Below are 22,700 nucleotides of genomic sequence, written 5' to 3' on the forward strand. Positions count from 1 at the left end.
TTCATTAAAAATACCAAAATAACAAAACACACAAAAAAAGTTCAGCTTTAGGATTGTGGCATCCTTGGTTTCCATTAGTTAGAAGTTCAACAGTACAGTGAGCATTACCTGTCAGTCATAGCTCATCATGATGTGGTGCAACAACTGTGGCGCCAACACAATGACTAGTCTGAGAAAACAATGGAAAGCAGCAGTGGCCTCTGTTTCACACCAGAGTGTCCGATTACAGGGCAAATTTTACATTGAAACCATTCATTACCTACAACCTTCCTATTTAGGAGTGTATGAAAAGCACTAGGTGACTATTACAAACAAAATGGTGAAACTAGGCATCCTCCTTGGTTGGTAGAAAATGGTCCGTCTATCCAAACAGTGTCCTGGACTCTGTGGAAACTTTTACACAAGAAGTTGATCGTCAACAGATCATGACAGACTGGTAATCTCCATAAATAGAAGGCTTTTGACAAACACTGGAAAACAGAGCTGCTATACTGGTTACAGTGTTCATTGTAATAACCCCTTTACAAAATAATCCTGCTCGCTATGTGCTCAAAACAGGCAATCAAAAGATATTTTCCTAAACCTAACTTCCATTATTACATAAACCAGGTTTATTCATTTTGATTTATTGAGGGAGCGGTAGCTGTTAGAAAATGAAACAAATTCTACAAAAATACAACTTATCTAATAATTGTGCTCACAGTGTATTATTGTTGTGAATTATATCTTGTCATGTCAAAGGTGAATTACTAGAGTGCTCATTGAGGCACTTACTGCTAGGCAACTAAGCTGTTGCATGGAAACTTATACCACAATCTGCACTCATTTGATGTCTGTCATAACTTGTTGGCCCTGAAGCTCTATAGGAAAGAAAACCCGCAGCCAACACCGAAGCTTTTCCAAATGTATTTGATAAAATTAATGCTTTAAAACATCAATGCTGCAAATCAAAAACAGCAGTCAGTTAAAAGTCCAATCATTTTAAACAGCAAATTCATGGAGTTGAACTAGGATGTTAATTATTCTTTGTTGTCCTGTTTAAAGTTAGGTGCTTTGCGTTCCATTTTTATTCATAGCTACCAAGTCTAATCAGAGGATATGACTGCAGTTTCGCAGTGATCCTTCAAATGAATGAAGAGGTAGAATAGAATAGAAAACCGTGGATAAGAGGATGATAGCAAAGTTGTTGCAGTGTTATATGCAAAAATAATGATGCACATTTCAAAAGTAGAAAAAAAGAGCACAGATGTTTTAGTAAAAAATAGAAATTGCTAAGATATTCCTCAAGTCACAGCTTGGGGCAATAAAAGCTGGCTTACAGGCTAAGAAATGTGCTGCCACATGTACCTGCCATTGCCTCGGGTGAGTTTTGACTCGTGTGAGTAAGTGAGAGGAAGATGGAAACCATTTGGCTCACCACGCCACCATTCTTTTCTCCTAAAAAGTCCCCATAAACTAAGCCACACCAACTTTAGTATCAAGTTGTTCCCTCTAGATCTACCTTGAAGCAACTCTCTTTTTTTCTTTTCTTTTTTTCTGTCAGTTTTATTCTTTTTCTTTCCAATTTTTGGCATTTTCTGCCCTTTTACTTTTGCTTTCTCCAAATGTGTTCTTACAGCCATACAGGCCTGTGCCAAGACGGATAACGTTCAACAGGGGTTTAGCAATGAAGCTGAAAAAAAGGGGGGAAAAAATTCCGGTTTGCAGCTAATGATTCAGCTCCTTGGCACAAAAACTATGTCTTCGCATCATTGGGAGTGAGGCGCAGGTGGTGCCGGTGCTGGGAGGCATTTCCCAGCACATTCATAAAAAGGAAAAAAAAAAAAAAAAGGGAAAAATCTCATCTAACATGAGTCAACAATTATGGAAACCATCAAGGTTTTTCCCTCTTAGCAAAAGGTCGTGTGCAAAATGACAAGGAGGGAATTCACACGTGTGTAACAAGTGTAATGTTTGGTGTAAAGATTCAAAGAATCCCACTAATCCCTTTACATACATGTGCACCCTTCAATCACAACCCAAGGAGCACAGACTAAGCTACGACTTGATGAGCTACAAGTCAGTTGGTCGGTAGCTTGCACTATCTAAGCAAACCGTTTGGCCAACAGCCCTACTTTGCAGCGTGGGAAAACTCTCACATGGCGGCGTGCCTCCTCACCTGCTTGGCTCTGCGAGTAATATGAGAATGAGTGTACATTCATTGAGAAATGGCTTTGCGTAGTCTGTGCTGCCGAACGAGTCCAGCTTCTTAAGCTTGTTGTTGCGACAAGTCTGAACAGCTACAACAAATTGTGATTGAACTGTGTCAACTGAAGCAGAACAACAACAACAAAAAAAAAAAAAAACGACGGCAAGAATTAGTTCAAGATTTTCCTTCAAAAGCTCATCCTGTGGTTGGGCACTGCTGTTTGGGATCATCATTACTGGGAGCCAGTAAGACAGCTCTTAGTAGATGTGTATGCACACTGGACAAAAACACACAACAAGACCGATCCTTTCCTGTTTAAGCTCAGTTAAGACTATTAAAATTGTTTATAGGCCCAATTATTAGGTATTACTACTCTTAAAATACGAGAAAGAGCAAGTTTCTGTGACACCATGGGGGCAAAATAAACAAAGAAAATTGCAGACCTCCATAACCTGGTTTATCTTTGGGTACAGTTTCCAGATTTCTAAAAGTTACATGACATCATCAGCAAATGTCGTAATTCTCTGTTTCTGACAAAACTACATTTGAAATATTTTGTCAAAACAAGCGATGCTCCTTGAAGAACGCCATCCAAACAGGTAACCTTTACAAAATAGATGATATCATTATGAAATTACAGGAAGCTGAAGGTTTGAGCATAACAGAATTTTCCAAATGGGACATGACCTGAGAAAACCATCAGATTAGTTCAAAAACAGCTTAAAAATAATAAAGGTGATGTTTTGGAGTTGATAAAATATACCACTTATGTCAATCTGGAAGCCAATGTAAAGGCAGACCTAAAAAGAGGAGTTAATTCAAAGTAGTTTATAAACCTGATTCATTACATCAGTTCTGTCCTGGGTTTCGGGACAAATTTCCAAATATATTATAATCACAAGTACACAAATAAACCTCCAAATATGAATAAAGATACATTTTCCCCTATTTTGGGAATTTAATGATAGTAATAACTTTTGGGTATTCAAAGTGACATAAAGTAATGGTAGTTTAGTCAGAGGCAGAAATAAAAAAAAAGAAATCTGTTTCTGTGATATACAGTGAACAGAATTATCTTACCTATGTGTAAATAAATGAGGGGGAAGTAGTGGCCAGAGAGCAGAGCAGTATTGGTAGTACTGGGGTGTCGGTGTAGGCACAAAAAAAAGAAGGTTGGTCAGTATTACTTTACTAGTTAATATGTTCAAATGTATGAAGATTTCATATAAGAAAACAAAGAGAAAAGGCATCTGAGGTCATGTATACCCATGATGGCGTTAAGAGGAAACTGACAGGCATTGATACAGTGACAGCCATTCTAATAGCTGGCACGTGTAGACATGACAAACATTTGAGGCACTCCAGGACCAGTCAAGCTGGGAACGTTGTTAAGACAGGGCAGCTGAGCACATGTCTTCACATACCCGAAGGTTGTGCATTGAACACTGGCCAGCAGCCAGTGTGTGTGTGTGTGTGAGGGGCGGTGTGTGTGGCTGTGTGTTTGTGTATCGAGCTGCTCCTACTGTAGGTGGGGGTGGGAGTAAGGTGGGGCTGGCTTTTGCAGGTTAAGGAAGTTGTGACATGCCCCTCCAGCAGGCTCATAAATCAGCAGGCTCAGAGTAAACGCAGAGCATCCAGCACAGATACAGACAGCACCGGTCAATTCAACCGTCACATACTAAAAGTCGCGTGCGTTCATGTTTGTGCCAACAAACATGAACGCACAGACAGCGGGAATTCTTTCTCTGTTATGTAAATGGATTTTGGCACTCTTCACCTTGGGCCTTACATGCCACACCTTCCACTATGTAGTAGAGTGTTTCTCATTGAATGTTTAAGGTGTGAAACCTCCACACTTAAGGTATTCCCCTTACAGAGTCGAAGAGACGCCTCCAATTTTCACAGAGTTTTTACAGAAAACTTAGGGATTAAAGTTAACAGTTTGTCATTGCTCCATGGAAATAAAATGGAAAATGAAACAAAAGAACCAAAAAATTAGTCAAGGATGAAGAAAGAGCAGCTATGCTTCATAGGAGCGACGACATATGGTCAATACAGAATAATGTGATACAGTTGTTCATCACTACCTTGTAGAATGCACAACAAAATTACTAAACAAACATGGAGCTAGGAATAAATACCGATTAAGGGCGTGCTGATGTGCTTTCTAACTGTATAAAGGGAAATACCATCCTTCACAATATCCTGCAAAAGTAAAAAGTGGAAACAAAAAACAAAAAATTATTAAATGATTTCAATGAAAAAAAAAATAATAAGAAGAAACAGAATTTATTCCTAAAGCTGCAAAAATGATTTTTCATTAAATATTTTCTATGCAATGTTAATTTTCTAAGTTACAATGTAATAACTGCACTGTGCTCTATAAAGTAAAGTCATGGTTCCTCATCCTCTGCTGGAAAAGCTACGTCAAATGCATCCCAGATAACGACGTCAAGTTCTACTCCAAGTTTGTTTAAGGTCATAAGACGGTGAGAGCGAGAGGTCTGGGTGGAGCAAAGCGGAGCAGAGTGCAACAGAAAACTGGAGCTGCTCCGTTTTATCAGCTGGTCAGTTAGCCAGGCTATCCGCAAAGATAGCCTGTATGTTTTCAGCCACGCTGTGTGTAGAGATTTCAAACTATAGTTTTAAAAAAAAAAAGCTAATAAGAACCTGATGTGGGTGTTTTCAAAAATTTTTCGAAGAGCTGACAACCAAGTGAAAATATTTTGATACGAAACAAAAAAATGAATGAAAAATACATAGGTAAAGAAATTATCTCAACAAAACCTGAAACGAGCTCTGGCATCGATCAATGCCGAAGTGAATTGTTAACTTATTGGAACTCAGTTTGAAAATATGCGCTTGCAGGTTAACAGATGCTAATCTCCAATTATCTATGGGAATGAGTAACACTTTGCACAGGTTGACAGTCTACTGGAAAACAATACAGACACAGGAAAATGCACAAGAAACATCCAATTAAGGTAGGGTTTGATCATGACTATAGATAGGGTGAGGAACTGTCATCTAGGCAAAGCTTGGAGTAAAAGGCAAAGCTTGCCACTGCTCCTCTACTCTAAAAGAATCAGGGAACTCGTTCCTGAACTCCTCACACTAAAGGCCACTAACCTGAATTCTAATGTTTTTCTCCTATTGCCTGCAGAAGCCTTTGGAAGACATGAAGAGGTTCACAAGGTGAAGGGATGTGTGTCCTTTCTGTGCCTGTTCTACATGCAACCCTAACTTTGCATGGGAAAATCATTAGAACTTGGTCTAGGGTGTCCCAAATTCATAAAAAGCAATCATACATAGGAAAGTTGAGCTTAACTGGAAATGTAAATCCTTTACCTGTTGTAGTCACACTGGTTCAGTATGCCAATGCAGCCTGACCAACAACATATTCTAGTTAACAAAGCCATAAAGTAAGAAAATGTCCTTTAGCTCCTCAACACATCCAACCTAAAGGGAGTGAAGCCTGTTTTATTTATTTTCTAAGAGGTTAGAGGTTTTTTATAGGAAGCACACAGCTAAGTCTTAAAATTTGAGAAAATTAGAACTCCATTTTATGAGTGGAGATGATTTTTATTTAATGCAGGAGGCATAAATCAAACAGTCTGTAATTAAGTAATTAAAAGATTGTTTTTACAGCTTAAATATAGAGGAATCTGTTAGGCTGGCATGCTGCAGGTTTGGTTCCATCTGCACTCAGCTGAGCGTGACAGAGCTGAGAGGAGAGGAAGGCAGCAAGAGAATCACAGTTATTGTCTTAAACATGAAGAATGTTATGCAGTAAACCAAAATATGTTTACAGTTGAGGACAAAAGAGATACATTTACAGCACGAGGCAGATTATCAGATAATTACAACAAAATTCTTTATTTTCAAACTCAAATCCAGTCACTTTCTTTGCTTAGCCTGATGGTCCCGTCTGACTGAGAGCAGCAGCAATTATTCTATATGCCCAGAGTTAGTATGCTGATGCATTGTTAGAGGCATTCGACCTTGCAGAGTGGGAAAAGTGAAGGCGACTGACCCTCGTTATATTGGTCAGAAACCCTCAGGCAAGACGTTAAACCCATAAATGTGTCAGAGGGGACAAACGGGTACCATCTTAGTGTGGATTTGGGTAAATAAGAGATGTTTAGAGTTCAGATTTACCAATTTTTATTTCAGCTCTATAAAAACAGCAAGGTTGCACTAAAAGAGCATATATAAAAATTTTCCCATTAAGCAAGGAATTATAGAAATTACTTAGACTGTAATCCAGAGGGATAAAAGTCAAGCTAATGGTCTTCTGTCTGACGCCTCTGAGTTATTCTACCACTGGACCATTTCTTTACAGATGAACTGCTCTCATTTTAGCTACTAAAATATTAATTTCCAATTTTCATTTTCACGTTAATTAATTTTCATTTAGCTTTTTTATTTTCGGTTTTATCACCACAGAAAATAAAGCCCTACTAAAAACTTACAAAGAAATAATGCAACCACTGAGAGAATACATCTTTACCTTAGTAGGCTTTGTTTTTAAGTCAGAAAGAACTACAGACACGAACTAATGAATTCATCAGATCAAACATGCAGCTGCTGCCAGATAAGGATTTTTCTCCACGCACTAAAACATTCCAAGGTCGATTTATAAAGCTACAAAAACCTGGGAGGGAGTTTCAGATATGATGGATACCATCGAAGCCTTGTTCAGACGACTGTTTCTTTACAGCTTCCTCATTCTGAGAGTAGCAATAAATCCTGCGTTTTCATACTCGTACTGAGGCAATGATTCGGCCAGAGGTCAAACCAGTGAGACAGAAGAAAACAGGAGACTGTCTGTAGGACCATTAAAAAGAAAATTGCTGAGGATCGACAAAAGCTTTCTTTTTGCAGCAGTAGAAGGTGTGCTATGGTAAAAGGTTACTGTCATTTGGTATGACTAGATCAGCAAACACCCAAGCTTTGATGTATTTCATATCATGTGGTAAATTGCAATTTCCAAAGACACTGCACCAACATCTCTTGTCACATTCCAGACTGCCTAGGAGAAGAAAACATCTTCCCCCCTGTTTGGTCTGCTGACATTTTGCTGCAATTTCCTAGTTCTTTGTCACTGCTGCACTCAGCTGCTGTGGGGAATGTGGTTGAGCTAAACTCTTATGTTAGCATAAAGTTATTGTTATAGGAATAAAAATGTACCTCGCTGGAAAACTCAACAAGTACACACATTCCTTTGATCAAACTATAATAGAACGTATTGGTTCAATTCTTGAAGTTTGGTGCCTTTGAAAATGTTTCGACGTAGTTTGACACACAGCTCCTTTCTGCACCGCTGCACATGTTGTGTAAAACGACATGGAGCCGCCTGAATTGCTGCATTAATTCACCTGACCAATGCACACTGAATATTAATCTGTTTTACATTAATTACTCCAGGGGTGACCCATCAACTAGTCCAAGTGATCACAAAAGAACCAAGAACAAGACTTGGGGCACCGCACGCCGTACTTTTACCCATTAGATGCAAAGTTAAACTGGTTCTATAAACAGGCTGTTTATACCTAGTAAATATCAAATGTGATCAATTTTTTTTTAATAAAAGTTGGGTTTTGATTTCTTAATCAAAAACTGCGTTTACTCCCCTGTTAAAGATAAGCTCTGTGTATGCACCTTGAAGTCTATCTCTTAGGTTCCTATTCCTGGAAAGAGATCACTCCGGAAAAACAACACTTCATAACTTATATGTATTAAATAACCATGAGACATGAGAACAGATTCTGATAAAAATTGTAATCTTACTCAGATCAGAGAAGTTGCTTAGAATTTACAGAATGGCAGCTGCTTACCAACCGGCCTCACCTCTCAGGAAGTGGCCTCGATTAACAGCTAAAAAGGCCACATCATAATATTTTACATCACACACATTAGCAGATGAGTAGACATCCATGGCTCCAGCCTTATGAAAATGTAACACTTTGTTCCTAGCTGAAGGACACCGCTCTCAGTCCATTTCCAAATCTTTGCCACGTACAGAATGAAGATTAGAACTGTATATCTAGTCAGAGGAACTTTCTTAACCAGATAAACTATTTTGGAAAACATCAGTTCTGACATGCAACAGGCAGCCAATACCAAGGTGTAATGAACTCACACATCATCAACAATAATTCTCCTAACACCCCATTTACTCTGATGTAAAATGAGTTTGAAGGGCAGTCACAGCATTAACACAACAACAAATAGCAACTGCGTCCGTGTCAGAGCTCCACGCAGGAAATAAAAAGCTCAATCCTTACCTGCCATCATCTTCTGGGCCTCATATGGTTCCATGTAACCGTCGTTTTCAGTTGTGACTTTTTCAGTCGTGGTCGGAGCACCGCCAGCCTGCTCCGCATCAAAAGGGTCAGCGTAGTCTTCCAGGATAATCAGCTGTGTGATTCAAAGAAAGAAAGAAAGGCAGAGTTAGGATGAGTGTTACAACAGATTCTGGGACACATATCACTCTGGACCAGGATGGGACGCAGTGACATCAAACCAGGCGATCCAGAACATAAAGGGAGAAACGCATAAATAACAGTAAAACCCCTGTATGCCTCAGCAGACCGCCACAATGCCTCAGCCGATAGCCTCAAATCACGCTCTGCTCTACTGCTGGTCTGCCAAATTATATGATAGCCCAGTGACAGGACTACATTTTAAACGTGGAGGATAGAAGACCACAACTGCTCGACTTTCATAAGAGGAACACTCAGGCAGATTTATGCCAGGCTTGCACTTAGCCACAGCTAATTGCAGTCCTGCTCTTTTGCCGAGTTCTCTGTGCAATGGATAGCAATTACGTGGATGTCCTGAGTCCCAGAAATACAACTCAAAGCTTTGGGGAATGGAGTAGGTCCATGACGATGTGTGCCTTAGGGGGATATTTGTTTTCTTGAAATGTTGGCTTCATTTCAGAGGAGCATTTGGCTGCATGAGAACAAATGAAGCCCTCACTGAAACATCTGTGGTCTTAGCCACTGGATTTAATGAGGGCAAGCAGCAACTTAGACATCTTAGGAGAAAACATGCTCTTTTTTTCTCAATCAAGGTCATTTATGGATTATGTTGTGACAAAGAATTATATTCCATTTAAAAGCCTGTTAATGCTTTTTAAGGGTTAACTAGAAAACCAAATAACAAAAAACAAAGACAAAACAATGTAACAATAAAAATTAAAACGGCACTACACCCAATGACTCATGCATAACAGGAAGGGATTTGGTTTCATTACAAACAAGCTCTTCAGTCATCTGCTGGACGAGCCTGGGAGGGGAGGACTGAGGAGGACCGAGCCTTGTGCCCATCATACAACTCCTCCACAAAGATTTCCTAAGAGCCTCTGTCTGTAGTTGCAAAACAAGGAGCACACTCCTAAAACCCAACCACCAAACCTCACATAGAGGCCACCCAACTGAACCATGCCAATACAGTTCTAACTGAGAAAGTCATTTTCAACTCAGGAAGGATTTTTATCTAAACTGGCGTATTGCAAATGTTTAACTAAATATCAGAAAGTTCACTGAGGGAAATTCTACAAGCTGAGTTGTGACTAAATAGTGCTGGCAGGTAGGTTCCTGCACAGATCAGCCCAACTATACGCAGATTAAGTAAAAAAAGCAGAGGAAGTTTGTTCAGTGGATGTGTTCTTAGCAGCAGTGGTGTGTTAAATCTGCTTCCCTCTCCTTCTCGTCGGAGGGGGAATCAAAAATCCTGTCTAATACTATTTTATTATGGGCTCATACTTTTACTAATACTCAAGTTGAGGGGAAAAAATCAACGCACCATTCTCTTTTGTTTTATTTTTTTATAAAAGAAACAATACTTTACCTAGATGTTTTATTTTAAAATATGGAACCAAGGAATTTCTAAATGCCCTTTTGGAAATCTTTTCACTGATCCTGTGGTTGGTAATCATGCCTGTGTTATATTCAACACAGGTACAATGGCTTAAAAGTATAGTAGAGGATGTTCTTTTTCCAGTTGGATCATCTAAATAAGTTGTCCTCCTTAAAGTCAATCATTCTGGTGATATGTTTACGTAAGGCCGTCCCACGTGCTCATTCCCATTTTCACTTACCGGTGGTGATTGTGACATAGTGGAAATATTTCAAATCTTCTTTTGGAAAGTAAACTTGTATGAGCAATGCAAACTGCAACTTTTAAACAGAACATGTACAATGAGAAACGGGCTTGTGCACGCTCTCATACTCTTTAATAGGCGTTCCCTCTCAGGAGCAGGTACAGGGTTGTGGGTGTGCATTTTGAAAAATATGCAAAAATCCTCCACTTTACCTTTAAAGGAGCATACTGTAAATCCTCTAATATTAGCCTGTATTCCATTAGCGTTCGGGACTCTAACAATGGCCGGTCTCGCTGTCGATGGAGGTAAATAGCGACCAGTCTCGTATACTGGCCGGGGCTATAATTAGAACCAACAATGTTCCTGGGCAGTCCTCAACAACTTGTGATAGTAACATACAAGTACCACAGGGTTACTCCAGGGATCGTTGTGGCCTTACACAATGGTTCTGATCTGACAGACAAATGTGATTACCGGTAGGTCTGGTGGTAACCAGGCAGCATTAAAATGATAGAATTTCTTTGGCTTTTATTGTTCTGAATTTCCCTTGATATATATGATATAATATATGATGATCACGGCAGCAGCTGCTGCTGCAGGACAAGAGTAGGTACGATACATGCTTTCACGTACGTGTCTCCAAAAGCCGCCAGTGACACCGTAAAAAGTCGCCAGATTTGTAGCTAGTCGCTTTTTTTTTTAAATAGTCGCTGGAGGGGTCTGAAAAGTTGCTAAATATAGCGACAATGTCGCTGAGTTGGCAACACTGCACACCTGCAGCACTGGCTCGCTTTGCCGTAATTTTTTTTCTTCCCCCGTTTCAGTCAAGTGGCAGTGATGACGGCGGCGGCGGATGACGCATTAATCGCGCGACACAACTAATCGATGATGAAATTCGTTGCCAATGCTTTTAAAAGTCGATTTTTATCGATTTTATCGATTCGTTGTTGCAGCCCTAGCCTGGACCAAGATGTACCTTAGTGAAATTAAGGTTCCCTCCTATATTAGAGGATTTACGGTAGTTTCCTTTTTAGAGTTTCTGCAGATGTGTGCCCCCTCTGGTGGCATATTGAAATGACACCGGTTTTGTGCACGCATAAGAAAAGAGGAAAAGCAATGCAGTCTGCCATTACAACCTCACAGGTCTTTTGTTTAGAGGAGCAGTGCCTTGTGGGGTAAGGATTATAAATAGAGGACGTTTTTTGTACAGAGCATCTTAACATATTAACAAACAAAAGGCCATTACCAGGGCAGATCTGGCATCACATTTTCTACAGTCAACACAGAAAATCCAGTTTCTGAACTCAATTATGTCCGTTTTTTTATAAGCCAATTCAGTTTTAAAAATTTTTTTCTTTTGATCTAGCAGATTGGCTATTAAAAAAAATACTTTATAAAGCTTTATTATTATTATTTATTTATTATTTTATTATTTTTCTCAAAGGGAAAACAAGTGTAAAAAACAAAACAACATTGGTGGACCAGAAATTACTCACAAAAAGCTTGCATCTCTGCTTTGCAATCAGTGAATTAAATTGATAAAGTCTAAAATTTGCAGCCAAGACCTAAAGCTCTAATCCTCTGCCTTTTTAAAATTGGCATGTTAAAATCATATAATTAGTTTTGCTGAATTTTTCTCACATTAATCTTAAACATAGCTCATTCCATGAACTCAACCACCTCATGGCACTTGTGTCGCGCACCAGTGGATGTCTGGACATGCTTCAGGAAATAATGGAAATAACTTATTGAGTTATGCACTCCTACAGCATGACATCATCCCTTTGCCTTTCCTGTTGACACAATCAAGGAAACATCCATGGCGAGTGATGAAAACTCCTGATAGCATTAGACCAACAGATTCAATGGAGGAGAAGACAAAGGTAGAACTAAAGACTGACGCTCAAATCACACACTGGTTGTTTTCACTTTGACTTTGACAATCTGCAGCTTTTCTTTAGAAACTAAAGCCTCCTGTTAAAAGTCTAAAAGCCCTCAGAAAAAACTGATGTCAAGTATCAAGAAAAATATTTGCATGAATGTACAAACAAAAGTATTTTTGATTGCTCTGCACGTCTAAAACCACATGAAACCAATCCAAAATATTTTTTTCTAGCAAAAATTATAGTCTGTTTCCAATTGAATCTACCCAGCTCATGTTTTTATATCAATTATCAAATAGATTTTTTTTTTATTAAGGGAAATACAAGAAAACTTAATTTTACAGTGACATTGCAACCAAAACAAGGTAATGTACCCTGAATAAGAGTGTCCCAAAGTGTACTAACAGTTATTAAATAAACTAGAATGAAGGATGGAGCAACAGCAACCACTTAGCGTGCCATGGTATTTTATTTACAATTTTTATTTATGCAAATAATGTACCTAAAGTGCATAATTGGATTTAAGCTATTGTAAGAAATTTTTGGCAATTTATGCAGCACTAATACCAGTTCTATAGCATTGCTGCTTATGACAAATGTACACATTCGGATGTTCAATCTATGGCTGTCAAAAATATCGATACTCAAACTCTGTATCTAGATACAATTATGGCTGAAACAATTAATAATTTAATTCATTTATTAATCGTGTTTAATCAATTATTGATATAATCAACCAATTTAGTAATCGATTAATCTTTAACTGGAGTATAGAGACTCTAAAACATGCCTTTAGCTAACAAAACAACCCAGATTAACAGCTTTGCAAAATAATCGTTAGTCTCACCCTTAGATAAAATACTTATTTGGTATGGACTCGAGACTAAAGACAGGTTTCATATTTTTGCATTAACTGTTTCATTTGTTTTACAAATTATTTATTGTCTTTATTTGCCTTAATGTTTCCTCTATTTTTGTTTTATATTATCAAAGTCATGTAAAGCAATTTGAATTGTCCATGTACCAAATTGAGCTATACAAATAAACTTACTTAATAAATAAATTTTAGCTGTCTGGACTATTTGTACATTAGGAGAATAATGCCTGAGTCAACCTAAGTACATGGTTAAATGGTGTTATATCTGGGTTGTATATTTTACATTATTTTGGACAACAACCTGACTGGCCTCTAGAAATCTGTTAAGAATAAAAAAATCTATGTTGAGATTAAACAATGTCAGTTTTACATCATAAAATAATTGTATAATTTATTTTAATAAATCCTTTAATATATATATATATAATTTTACATGGCTTTCAAAACGGTGTCAAATGTTGATTATTTTCCTGGGTAGTGATATGGAGCGCACAATTTAAGATGAAGCATATTAGTGGAGGCTAGCGATAATAAAACTAAATGCTCCTTATTTTCTGCATTTTATAAAGGTTTTGCTGTTTGAACACACTTATAACTGCATCAACAGTTTTTTAACACAACTGCCATCATTTACAAATGCAGCATATTACCTAACGCACACTGTGAAGCGAAATGATGTATTCTTCCAGTGAGCCCTGAATTTAAGGCCTGAAGATTTAGGTCAAAACTCCTTCAGTTTGCACAGGAGGTGCCTTATATTCCTAAAATGCCTCCTTTCTGAATCCTTTACAGAAGGCGGAGCACTGGCTTTTGAGGAAAGGGGTTTTCGAGAACGGCTGCAGCGCCGGGGGACACACCATCTGCCCTGTGGCATGCCAGGGTGTGTCAGGACATCAGCCAAGCCACACGTCATGAAAGTAAAATTCCCCCATCAGCACTGCACTGCCTCCATATATCAGGCCTTTACTAAGCTGTGATCCACATGGGTCTCATGAAGACACCTGTCAGGCTTAAAGCGTATCCCTGTGGCAGCTGGGTCCTTCACTGGTCCACAGGTTGGAGAAAGAAAGGTCCCACTTTATTACTCGATTTTGCAGCTCAGATTATTTGACTTATACCTGCCAAGGCTCAAGAAGCTCACAAAGGAAGCGGCAGGGGGAAAAAATGGCTTGTTGAAATGCTCTGCAGCTCCCTGACCTTAAGTCGGTGGGAACAGAGTGAAGAGCTTTAACAAAGGATGGATTTTTTTAGCAGGCACCTGCCACTTTGACACAGTGTTCAGATGACACTAGAGCCTCTAGGATTACACTTTTATTCTGCCCAGGTCCTCCATTAGAAGCGCTGAAAATATGGGCATTACTCCTCCTGCACTCTTAATGCATAATGGATTCAGCACGCTCATCAGATAATCAAGGACAAAAAGAAGGAAAAGATTCTCAAACTCTGTTAAATGAAATCTGAGAACAGAGACAGACTTTCTTGGTGGTTTTCAGACAGAAACCGGGCAACTCCTTTTTGAGTAACTGATCCGGTGTGGTCAATTAACCGCAATAATCAATTATAAGCTAATTCAATAGCAAGTATACTTATGATTTTACCACAAACCCAGCAAGCAATTTCCCCACTAAAAGAGAAGATTTGAGGAACAGAGCATCACTTCTGATAGATAAAGGCAATCAGATCATGGTATCAATGTCACGCATTGTGCTGCAAGTACTGGCTGCATCAGGGGGTACTGAAGGTTGAAGCCCCTCTGAGACTGCAAGAAAAGTCGGCAAGCTGTAGAAAGAGAAGGGAGGGAAAGAAAAAGGACTGACGTGTTTGATTTATGCCTCACGCCACGAGGGATTTTAGTCACTGATAACCTAATACACCTCAGTGCTTAGCAGCTCAATTGCATTATGGCATTTCAAAAGGCTTTTTTCTCTTGTTGCTATTGCTCTTTTGTTCTTCGGTGTGACACAAAAGGAAAGCATGCCTCCATTGTGGGGACAGACAGCCATTGCAGAGGAGATAGGAAGGGAGGGGAGAGGAGACAATGGACGAGAAGAAGCTATTTTTTACAGCAGAATACAGTCGGTGAACACGCTGACATGTATAAAGTATGTTTACGCCTGTTGTGTGGAGGGACAAAAGTTTAATGTGCCTCACTGATAGTTCCTCTATTCTGCGCCTGTCTGGACGTTCAGGATGAATGCTGTGTGTGCAGTCATGCTGAGATAACGCTGCCATTTTCTAAAAGAGAACATACTGGCATAGAAGGACACCCTCGAGGCACTTTATTTACGAAGAGAATACTTAAAGCTTCCACGTTGACATAACATAGTTTTCACCGCTAAGATGGTTTCACGTTTGTAGGGAAGAAAGAACAAATCTGGTTACAATTCATTGAGGGCCCCTTGAAGGACCGAGCCCTGCTGCCTTCTAAAACTCCCACAGATGAGGCAGATGGAAAACTTGCTTTGCCTCTTGGGAAGAGGCGATGCAGGGGTGCATTTCCCACCATGCAGCGCTGACATTAATGAAACTTTATTGAAATGTTTTCCTGAGAAACAAAGTTGCCACAGGAGCATTCAGGCTTTCTGAAAGCCTCCAAGGGTGATGTGGTTCCTGTGAAGGCCTACTTAGGAGATACAGCTGATCAAATGTTTGAATGGTGAGGTTATCATAAAATGTCCGGGGCTGTTAATAGGCCAAAGAGCACTTTTTAATCCCTCATATATAGACAGAAAGACGATGGTCAGACGACTAATTTATCACGACAGAGACATCCACCCAAACTGACAGAAAAGGGTCCAAGAGATGCATAGTGACTCTGGAGGAGCTGCAGAGATCTGTGGCTAGAGGGGGTAAGTGTTGATAGGACATGTATTATTTGTGCACTCCGATAACATGGATCTTATGGAAGAACTCTGTCATTTTTTTTGCAAAATACAAGTTAATTCAAAAGCACTTTCTCCTAAAGGGAAACTAAATATTTCCAAACTCATGCAAAAATACCATTAAAACCCATAAATATTTAGGTTGCAACATAATAGTTAGGGCTTGTGATATTTTAGCAAGACTCAAATTCTAAGAATAGAGTTTGCTTCCCAGTAGGGAAATTCAGGTGTGCCAGTGGACAAAAACAGATGGGTAATGAAGCCATACGTGTACATACAAAGCTTAGCAATATGAAATATAATAGAAACAAAATAAGTTAAAGACAAAATGTCCTTAAAACACATCAATATGCTCTACCATTAGTGTTTGCACACATCTTCCCCTGAGACATCCGCACTGCGGCTATCACTAATTTACTGCACCCAGTCTCCTTTAGGGACTCTCACTGGATCCAATGCTGGTTCTTCTGACCTCAGCAGCCTCTCCCAGGTGAAGCACTGTGAGAACGCAGCTGGAAGGAACCAGGTTCATCCAGGTTGAGTGTTTAAGCTCATGTTGATCACAGCCAACATGATGATTCTTTATGATGCACAGATAACAACAGAGAAACAAATCCCTACATGGGATCTTCTAGTGCTTCTAGTACAATTACACCTCAGCATTTAAAGAGACTTTAGTTGCTTGTTTGCCTGCTTAGTCATGCTCTGCTAAAAAAAACATGGAAGTGTAAGTTGAATGTAGTTTAGCCTGTGATTCCCAAATAAACACACAAGAGCAAAGGTTCTGACCTGACATCAATTACTGACAAACTAGGATGACTTCTGTTAGTTTTCATTGTCCTGGGCTTTAATCAGTTCAAACATAGCCTGGTGAACCCGCAGGCAGTCACTGAGACCTTCCAGAAACTCAGGAAGTTAAGGGAGGATTTCACAGGGTTAAAAATAGAAGCTGCTCTTCAGTTTCTCCTGCTGTCATGGCAGCTGTCTTCCCTCTTCTGTCCTTGTTGATAGAGTACAAAAAGATAAGATTGTTTAATTTCATAATTACATGCAACAGATTTTTTTTTTCTCTGTGTCTTTGCTGAAACTGCTGAAAGTGTGATACGACGAGAAGGAGAAATATCCTCAAATGACAACAACTATTAAAGAAGCAGAAAATGTAAACTGATTTAAGTGTATACAGTACTTATAAATATTAAATCTCATGTCTCTCTTACTCTTTTGTTGATAATTAAGATGCTGGATGTACTTTGAGTGTTTAAGCATTATTTGCTTTTATTCTTAAAGCTGGCTGAACTTTCATGGTTCCTTGTTTATTCTCCAAAATCTTTACAATCGAAGTTAAATTTGAATTCTGACCCTCTGGAATTCAATCATAATCCTTAATAATAAACAATAGAAGAGAAAATGTGCAGCCGATTGTTTGATTAAGATGTTTAAGAATGTGGAAGATTATATTCATTTATGCATTAAAACAGATGTTTGTTGATATGGTCATTGAATAAATTAGATTCTTACTTTTAAAGCAAATACTGAATAGAAGCCTAAAAAAAAAAAAAACTGATGGGGATTTTGATTAACTGATTTTTCTCTAACAACATAAAGAAATTCCCAAAAATGTTTCTGTTAACCTGAGGCTCAACACAAACAAAAAACAGTCTAGGATTTGTAGTAATTTTTTTTTTATATATATAGGATTATAAAACAACCCTGTATCTTTACTATCTCCAGAGATAAAAAACTAAACTTGTGCGAATCTAATTGAAAAAAAACAATCAGTCCACCAACTTACCTGACCAGATCTTTTTGTGAATGATAAACCACACAGGTTAAATAATGAAAAGTCTGATTTTTTTTTTACTCATCTATTTTATTCAATCCAACCACTAACAGAAAAAAAAAAAAAAAAAAGCTCTATTTTTGGCCCAGAAATCTATGAACAAACAGTTTAGATGTGATAAATGTTTTTGTGCTTTTCAGTTCTGTTAAAAATACACCAAAGTTTAGAGATGCACGCTTTGATGCATAATGATTTATCATCTTTTAGATCTTAAACTATTGCCTCAGGTGTTTTCTTTCTTCTTTCACGGCTGTTTTTTTTAAATGTATAATAACTGAAATAAAACAAGGTTTACATGAGGAGTTAGGTGGTTGGGGTGTAAATCCTTAGGGAGAATTAAAAAAACAAAAGCGGTTTTAAGCTGATGGAAAATATTCACATCAACAGTAAAATCATGCCCATGGTACTTCAGAAAAAAAAAAAATAAATTACTTTCTGTCACATTCAATAGTCAGAAATTAAGAGAATAAACAGTAAAAGTGTCTTCACTTTCTTTTACTTCTACCAAAAATATCCCATATGTAATACTCTGGCTTTCACATTTTAAAAACCTTAAACATGCTCCCTCTCTCCTGTTAAATTCCTATTCTGCCTGCTGGCGTTTCCTAAAGAACGAATGCATCTTTTGTTAAAGCACACCAGGCAGCGAAGCAAAAAAAGGCACATCAACTCATCTCGGCGTACCTCATGGAATCGAAATCCGCATAGCCACTTAAGACCTCCAGTGGAGAGAAAAGAGGAGCCCATGGGTTTCACCCCATGAAGGTCCTCTTAATATGCGACAGATATTCAAGATTAAGTACTTGAGGACACGCTTGACAAAATCCAATTTCCTTTCTGTGTCCTCGTCCCTGTGTGATAGATTTATTGGCAGCGTTTTCTACATACAGTAAGTGGTGCGGCTCAGAAGTTGAGAACAATTCAGGTGCCACTATGGAATGCTGGAAGTTAAAAAATACACACAGTAATCCTCTGCAAGTGGGTTCACAGTGCGACTGCATCAATTTCACTCTCTGCTTGGATTGAAGTCATGATGAAACAAATGCTACTGTTATATATTTAACATAACCGCAGTAGATACATACAGCAATCAGAAATACTCCCACTCATAACCCCAACAAACTTAAACAGAGCCTATTTTTAATTGAAGCTTCAGTTTGTCGCTCCTGGCTAAAGGGAGCAGCACCAGATGTGATTTTCTAATTCTGTAGTTCTGCTAGAAAGTTTCACAGCTTGAGCGTTCAGAGATGCATTTCTTGGTTGCCATATTTTTTTTTCTTAAGCCCCCTTCCACAGGAAGACAAGATTAGGCATCACTACAAACTCATTTTGTCATTTTAGCTGTGCATCCAAACAGATCCTGTGTTTTGGTAATGCATTAACATTCGTTTTTGAAACCAGGTCCCAGAGTAAGAAAATCTAACAGCGGCCAATTCATGTTTAAGTGTTCAAACGAGAGAACAATCCTTTCGTAGCCCAGCCAATTTCTTTTTGCTAGTAGTTTGGGTGTGATTCTATGGCCAGCAAAGGGGCCCGGGGATGTTCTACAGCGTCTCCATTGATGAAGTTTACACTTGTGTGGATGCAACATTTCTCTAAGGTGTTTATAAAAAGATGACACATTCATCCACATCTTTATCACCTGCCTTGTTGAGCAGAGCCAATTAAAGTTTTAACGGCAATGGGTTTCCCATTTCACAGTGTTTCCCTCATGTTTGAATGCATTTAAAAACACTGTTTCTGTTGCCATTACACTCGTTACAAGTCACAGTATCAGCATAATTTCCCTGTGATTGGAAAAATTTCAGTGTATCTAGCGTCTGTCCTGTAATGCGCTGAGAAGGGATGCCCAAATGTCAGTCATAAAAAAATTAGACAATTTTCATTGTAACCTTGAGTTTTTTTCTTTTTTTATCAACAGAAAGGATTAAGTGTTATACTCCTCACCAGATCACCAGTTTCTGTACACAGACCAACCTGTCTACAATAGAAAAAGCAACGTCTGATTCAGGGTCTTGGCTTCACCAATGCATTTTTAACACATACATCTACCTTATCACAGATTTTTGAGCAATTTTTCAATTGTGCATTTGTACTTAGTAAAAAGGCTGCTGAAAGGCCTTAAAAATCATTTTAAAGACTACACCTTTCTGAATGCAATTGTGTACTCGAGGTATAGTTTACTCCCATTTGTTTTCCCAAACAATGAGCCACTGCAAACAACACAACCGTTTATCTTCCATAAGAAACAAACTGACACGATTAGGACAGCAGAACTCCTTGAAACAATGTGTTGCAGTCCACTGGGAGCGAAGCTTTGATTTTGGTCGCTCTTCCCAGAGGAGGGAGGGAAAAGAAGCCGCAGTTTGTGCGTAAACAAAGCTGGAGGTTTCGTGATGGTATGCGAGGACGGCTGCGACTCTGAGGCCTCAGATAACCTCTGTGGCAATGGTCCAGTGAGATCTCTGCATGCTGTGCAACACCAAAGAGACGGCAGAACAGGGTGGATCACCACAATGCAGCCATGGCTACGTGGCAGTGGCGCCCACCTCCCTGGACAGGACAGCAAAAGGTGAAGAAAGTTACACAAAGTGGGCTGATGGACGGGTCCTCAGAGTGTCACCTGCTGTAACCGCTTCTTGAAGCCAGAGACATCACGTCAAATCAGCGGGAGAATCAACCTTTCTTTTACTTCGGCATTCAAGCATCAACCTGAAAATCCAGCCTACACAAAGGGACAAGCATGGACTTGTTAAGCTAAAAAAGGGAATGTCACCAAGTTGTAAACACTTCCTGTCAGGAAAGGAACACTTCCTTAATCCTAGAGCAACCAAATAATACCAAACAATAGCTGATAGTAGACTGCTGTCTCTTCTCATTCAACAGCGTCAACCCTAGCTAATAAAAGAATATACATCAGTAATTAAGCATTTAAATGTTTTAAGACAAAAAAGGATTGATAGTTTATTTTAATGCATACATATTCCAGTTAAAACTGGCCTGCTGGGAAATAAGTGGTTCTCTGTGGGCATTTAGATCAAAGGTCAGAACTCTCTTGTAAACAGAAATCTAACTGCCTTCAAGAAAGTAGAGTTTGTCACAAAAACAGAAACCTGTCTTTAATCAGTAGATGAAATGGCAAACAAGCCACTATCCACATGTCCTCATTATCATCTTGAACTTGATCTATATACAACTATTGCAGATTCCTTCTTTGGGTCTCACATGGCAGGCGAGTGAATGCATTTCTCTTTAATCTGTGGGAGACGATCTGCCTGCAGACCAGGGCTCCTTGGTTCTAGACTCAGCTGCACACACTGTCATTAAACAAAACAGAGCCATGTGTCTACAACTCCCCAGCGGCCAGAGCTGCAGCACCAGTCTGAGGGCTAATTGTGACCTGCTGGAGTCACGTGACTGATGTTCAGGCACAAAGTTAGAAAAAGAAAACTGAGCAACACAAACACAAGCAGACTCCACTGGGACTCTTTAAACTGGAGAAAAGGCTTGCAGATGGAGCTAGGAAAGAAAATAAGCAAACAATGGCTAAAGGCCACCATTTCCCAGAGCTGTAACTGCTGGTTGGTATTAAAATCTTTACCATGACCACTTCCTATGTTCATTTACCACACAGGATTACACTGGCATGATAATTAATACCAACATAATAGCTTGATAAAAATCCAAAAGTTTATTTTCTCAGTTTTATTGCATCCCTTCCATTTAGGGTGTTTTTATTAGAGACATCTGTCAGTTCAGGTACAGAACACATGGGCGTCATGTATCATCACTGACGTTAAGGCAAAGGAAGGACTGTGAATGTATGATATGATTCCCATGGAAACTGATCAGGTTATTAGAGCAAGCTTTAGATGTTTTTAGATAATTGAACAAACGCAACGCATTCTTTGATGCTTCTGTGAATGGAGATCCAGGAAGGAAACTAACACTCTTAGAGCTGTGCAAAGCATGCCGTTTCATGACTAGAATAACACTGCATATAGAGCAAAACACTCGATTATAGCAGATGAAGCCATTTTCCTCAGAATATCTAGCAATTAGAATAACTACTTTCTTGCTTAAAGATGTGAGCTACAATGAGTTTCTAGCCAATTACTGAAAACATTAGCTGATAGGTCAAAAAAAATGCACAAATTTCTTTGACAGAAATCTGTTGATTATTTCTACCTCGGCTTAGAGCAGTGGAAAATCCATTTAGGCTGCCACTTTGTATTTTAACACAGTTGTATTTAATCAGTTTTGCTCCGATTGCTGTTGAAACGGTTTTCAAAATGAAGCTGCACTGCGACAGGCCACGGTGCTGTCCAGCCTGTTAGTGTGAGGAGTTACAAATATCGCACCACTTCTAGATTTTCCCCACATTTTGTTGACGGGTTGCATCACTTTAAAAAAACAACATCCCCATCTTTTAAAGGTACAGGAACATCCAAAGCAGACTTAACAACTGCATCTCTGCTAAAGCCGTGAAGGCAATCACCCTCCTGTGGTCAGGCAGTCACATCCCATCTCACCTTCAACTACACATTCTACGGCAGGGAACGGGACGGATTAATGAAAAAAGATTGATACAAAGAAAAACAGAGGAAATTAGAGAATAACTCAAGAAAAAAATATTGTTAGAGGCTCCAAATCACTTAAAGGGCTGGAGGTTTTTCTTAAACATACACCATGAGCACCAGTTGAATGGACTAGAGAGAAGAAAAAAAAATCCCTGTGTTCAAATAGCAGTCAGAACGCTGACCTGAACACAATTGTCAATCTGTGAAAGACAGAAACAGATCTTCACAGATGTCTCAGCTAGGGATGCACGATATTGGGACTTTGATATCTGATATGCTGATATTTTAAAACTCATGTAGCCGATAACCGATACCAATGTTAAAGCTGGACAAAAATAAG

General features: G+C 38.9%; 1 protein-coding gene across 5 annotated transcripts in view; it reads right to left on the reverse strand.

Moving 5' to 3' along the window:
- Positions 1-22,700, reverse strand: part of shf (Src homology 2 domain containing F) — a 123,661-nt gene that overhangs the window by 94,770 nt on the left and 6,191 nt on the right. For all 5 annotated transcript variants that reach the window (XM_015391595.1, XM_015391610.1, XM_015391619.1 and 2 more), the window contains exon 2: positions 8,476-8,608. In XM_015391595.1, the coding sequence (XP_015247081.1) occupies positions 8,476-8,608 (133 nt within the window). The remainder of the gene's footprint in view (positions 1-8,475; positions 8,609-22,700) is intronic.

Source organism: Cyprinodon variegatus, unplaced genomic scaffold, assembly GCF_000732505.1.
Source record: "Cyprinodon variegatus isolate N-32 unplaced genomic scaffold, C_variegatus-1.0 Scaffold22, whole genome shotgun sequence".
In the NCBI taxonomy this organism is placed as follows: Eukaryota; Metazoa; Chordata; class Actinopteri; order Cyprinodontiformes; family Cyprinodontidae; genus Cyprinodon; species Cyprinodon variegatus.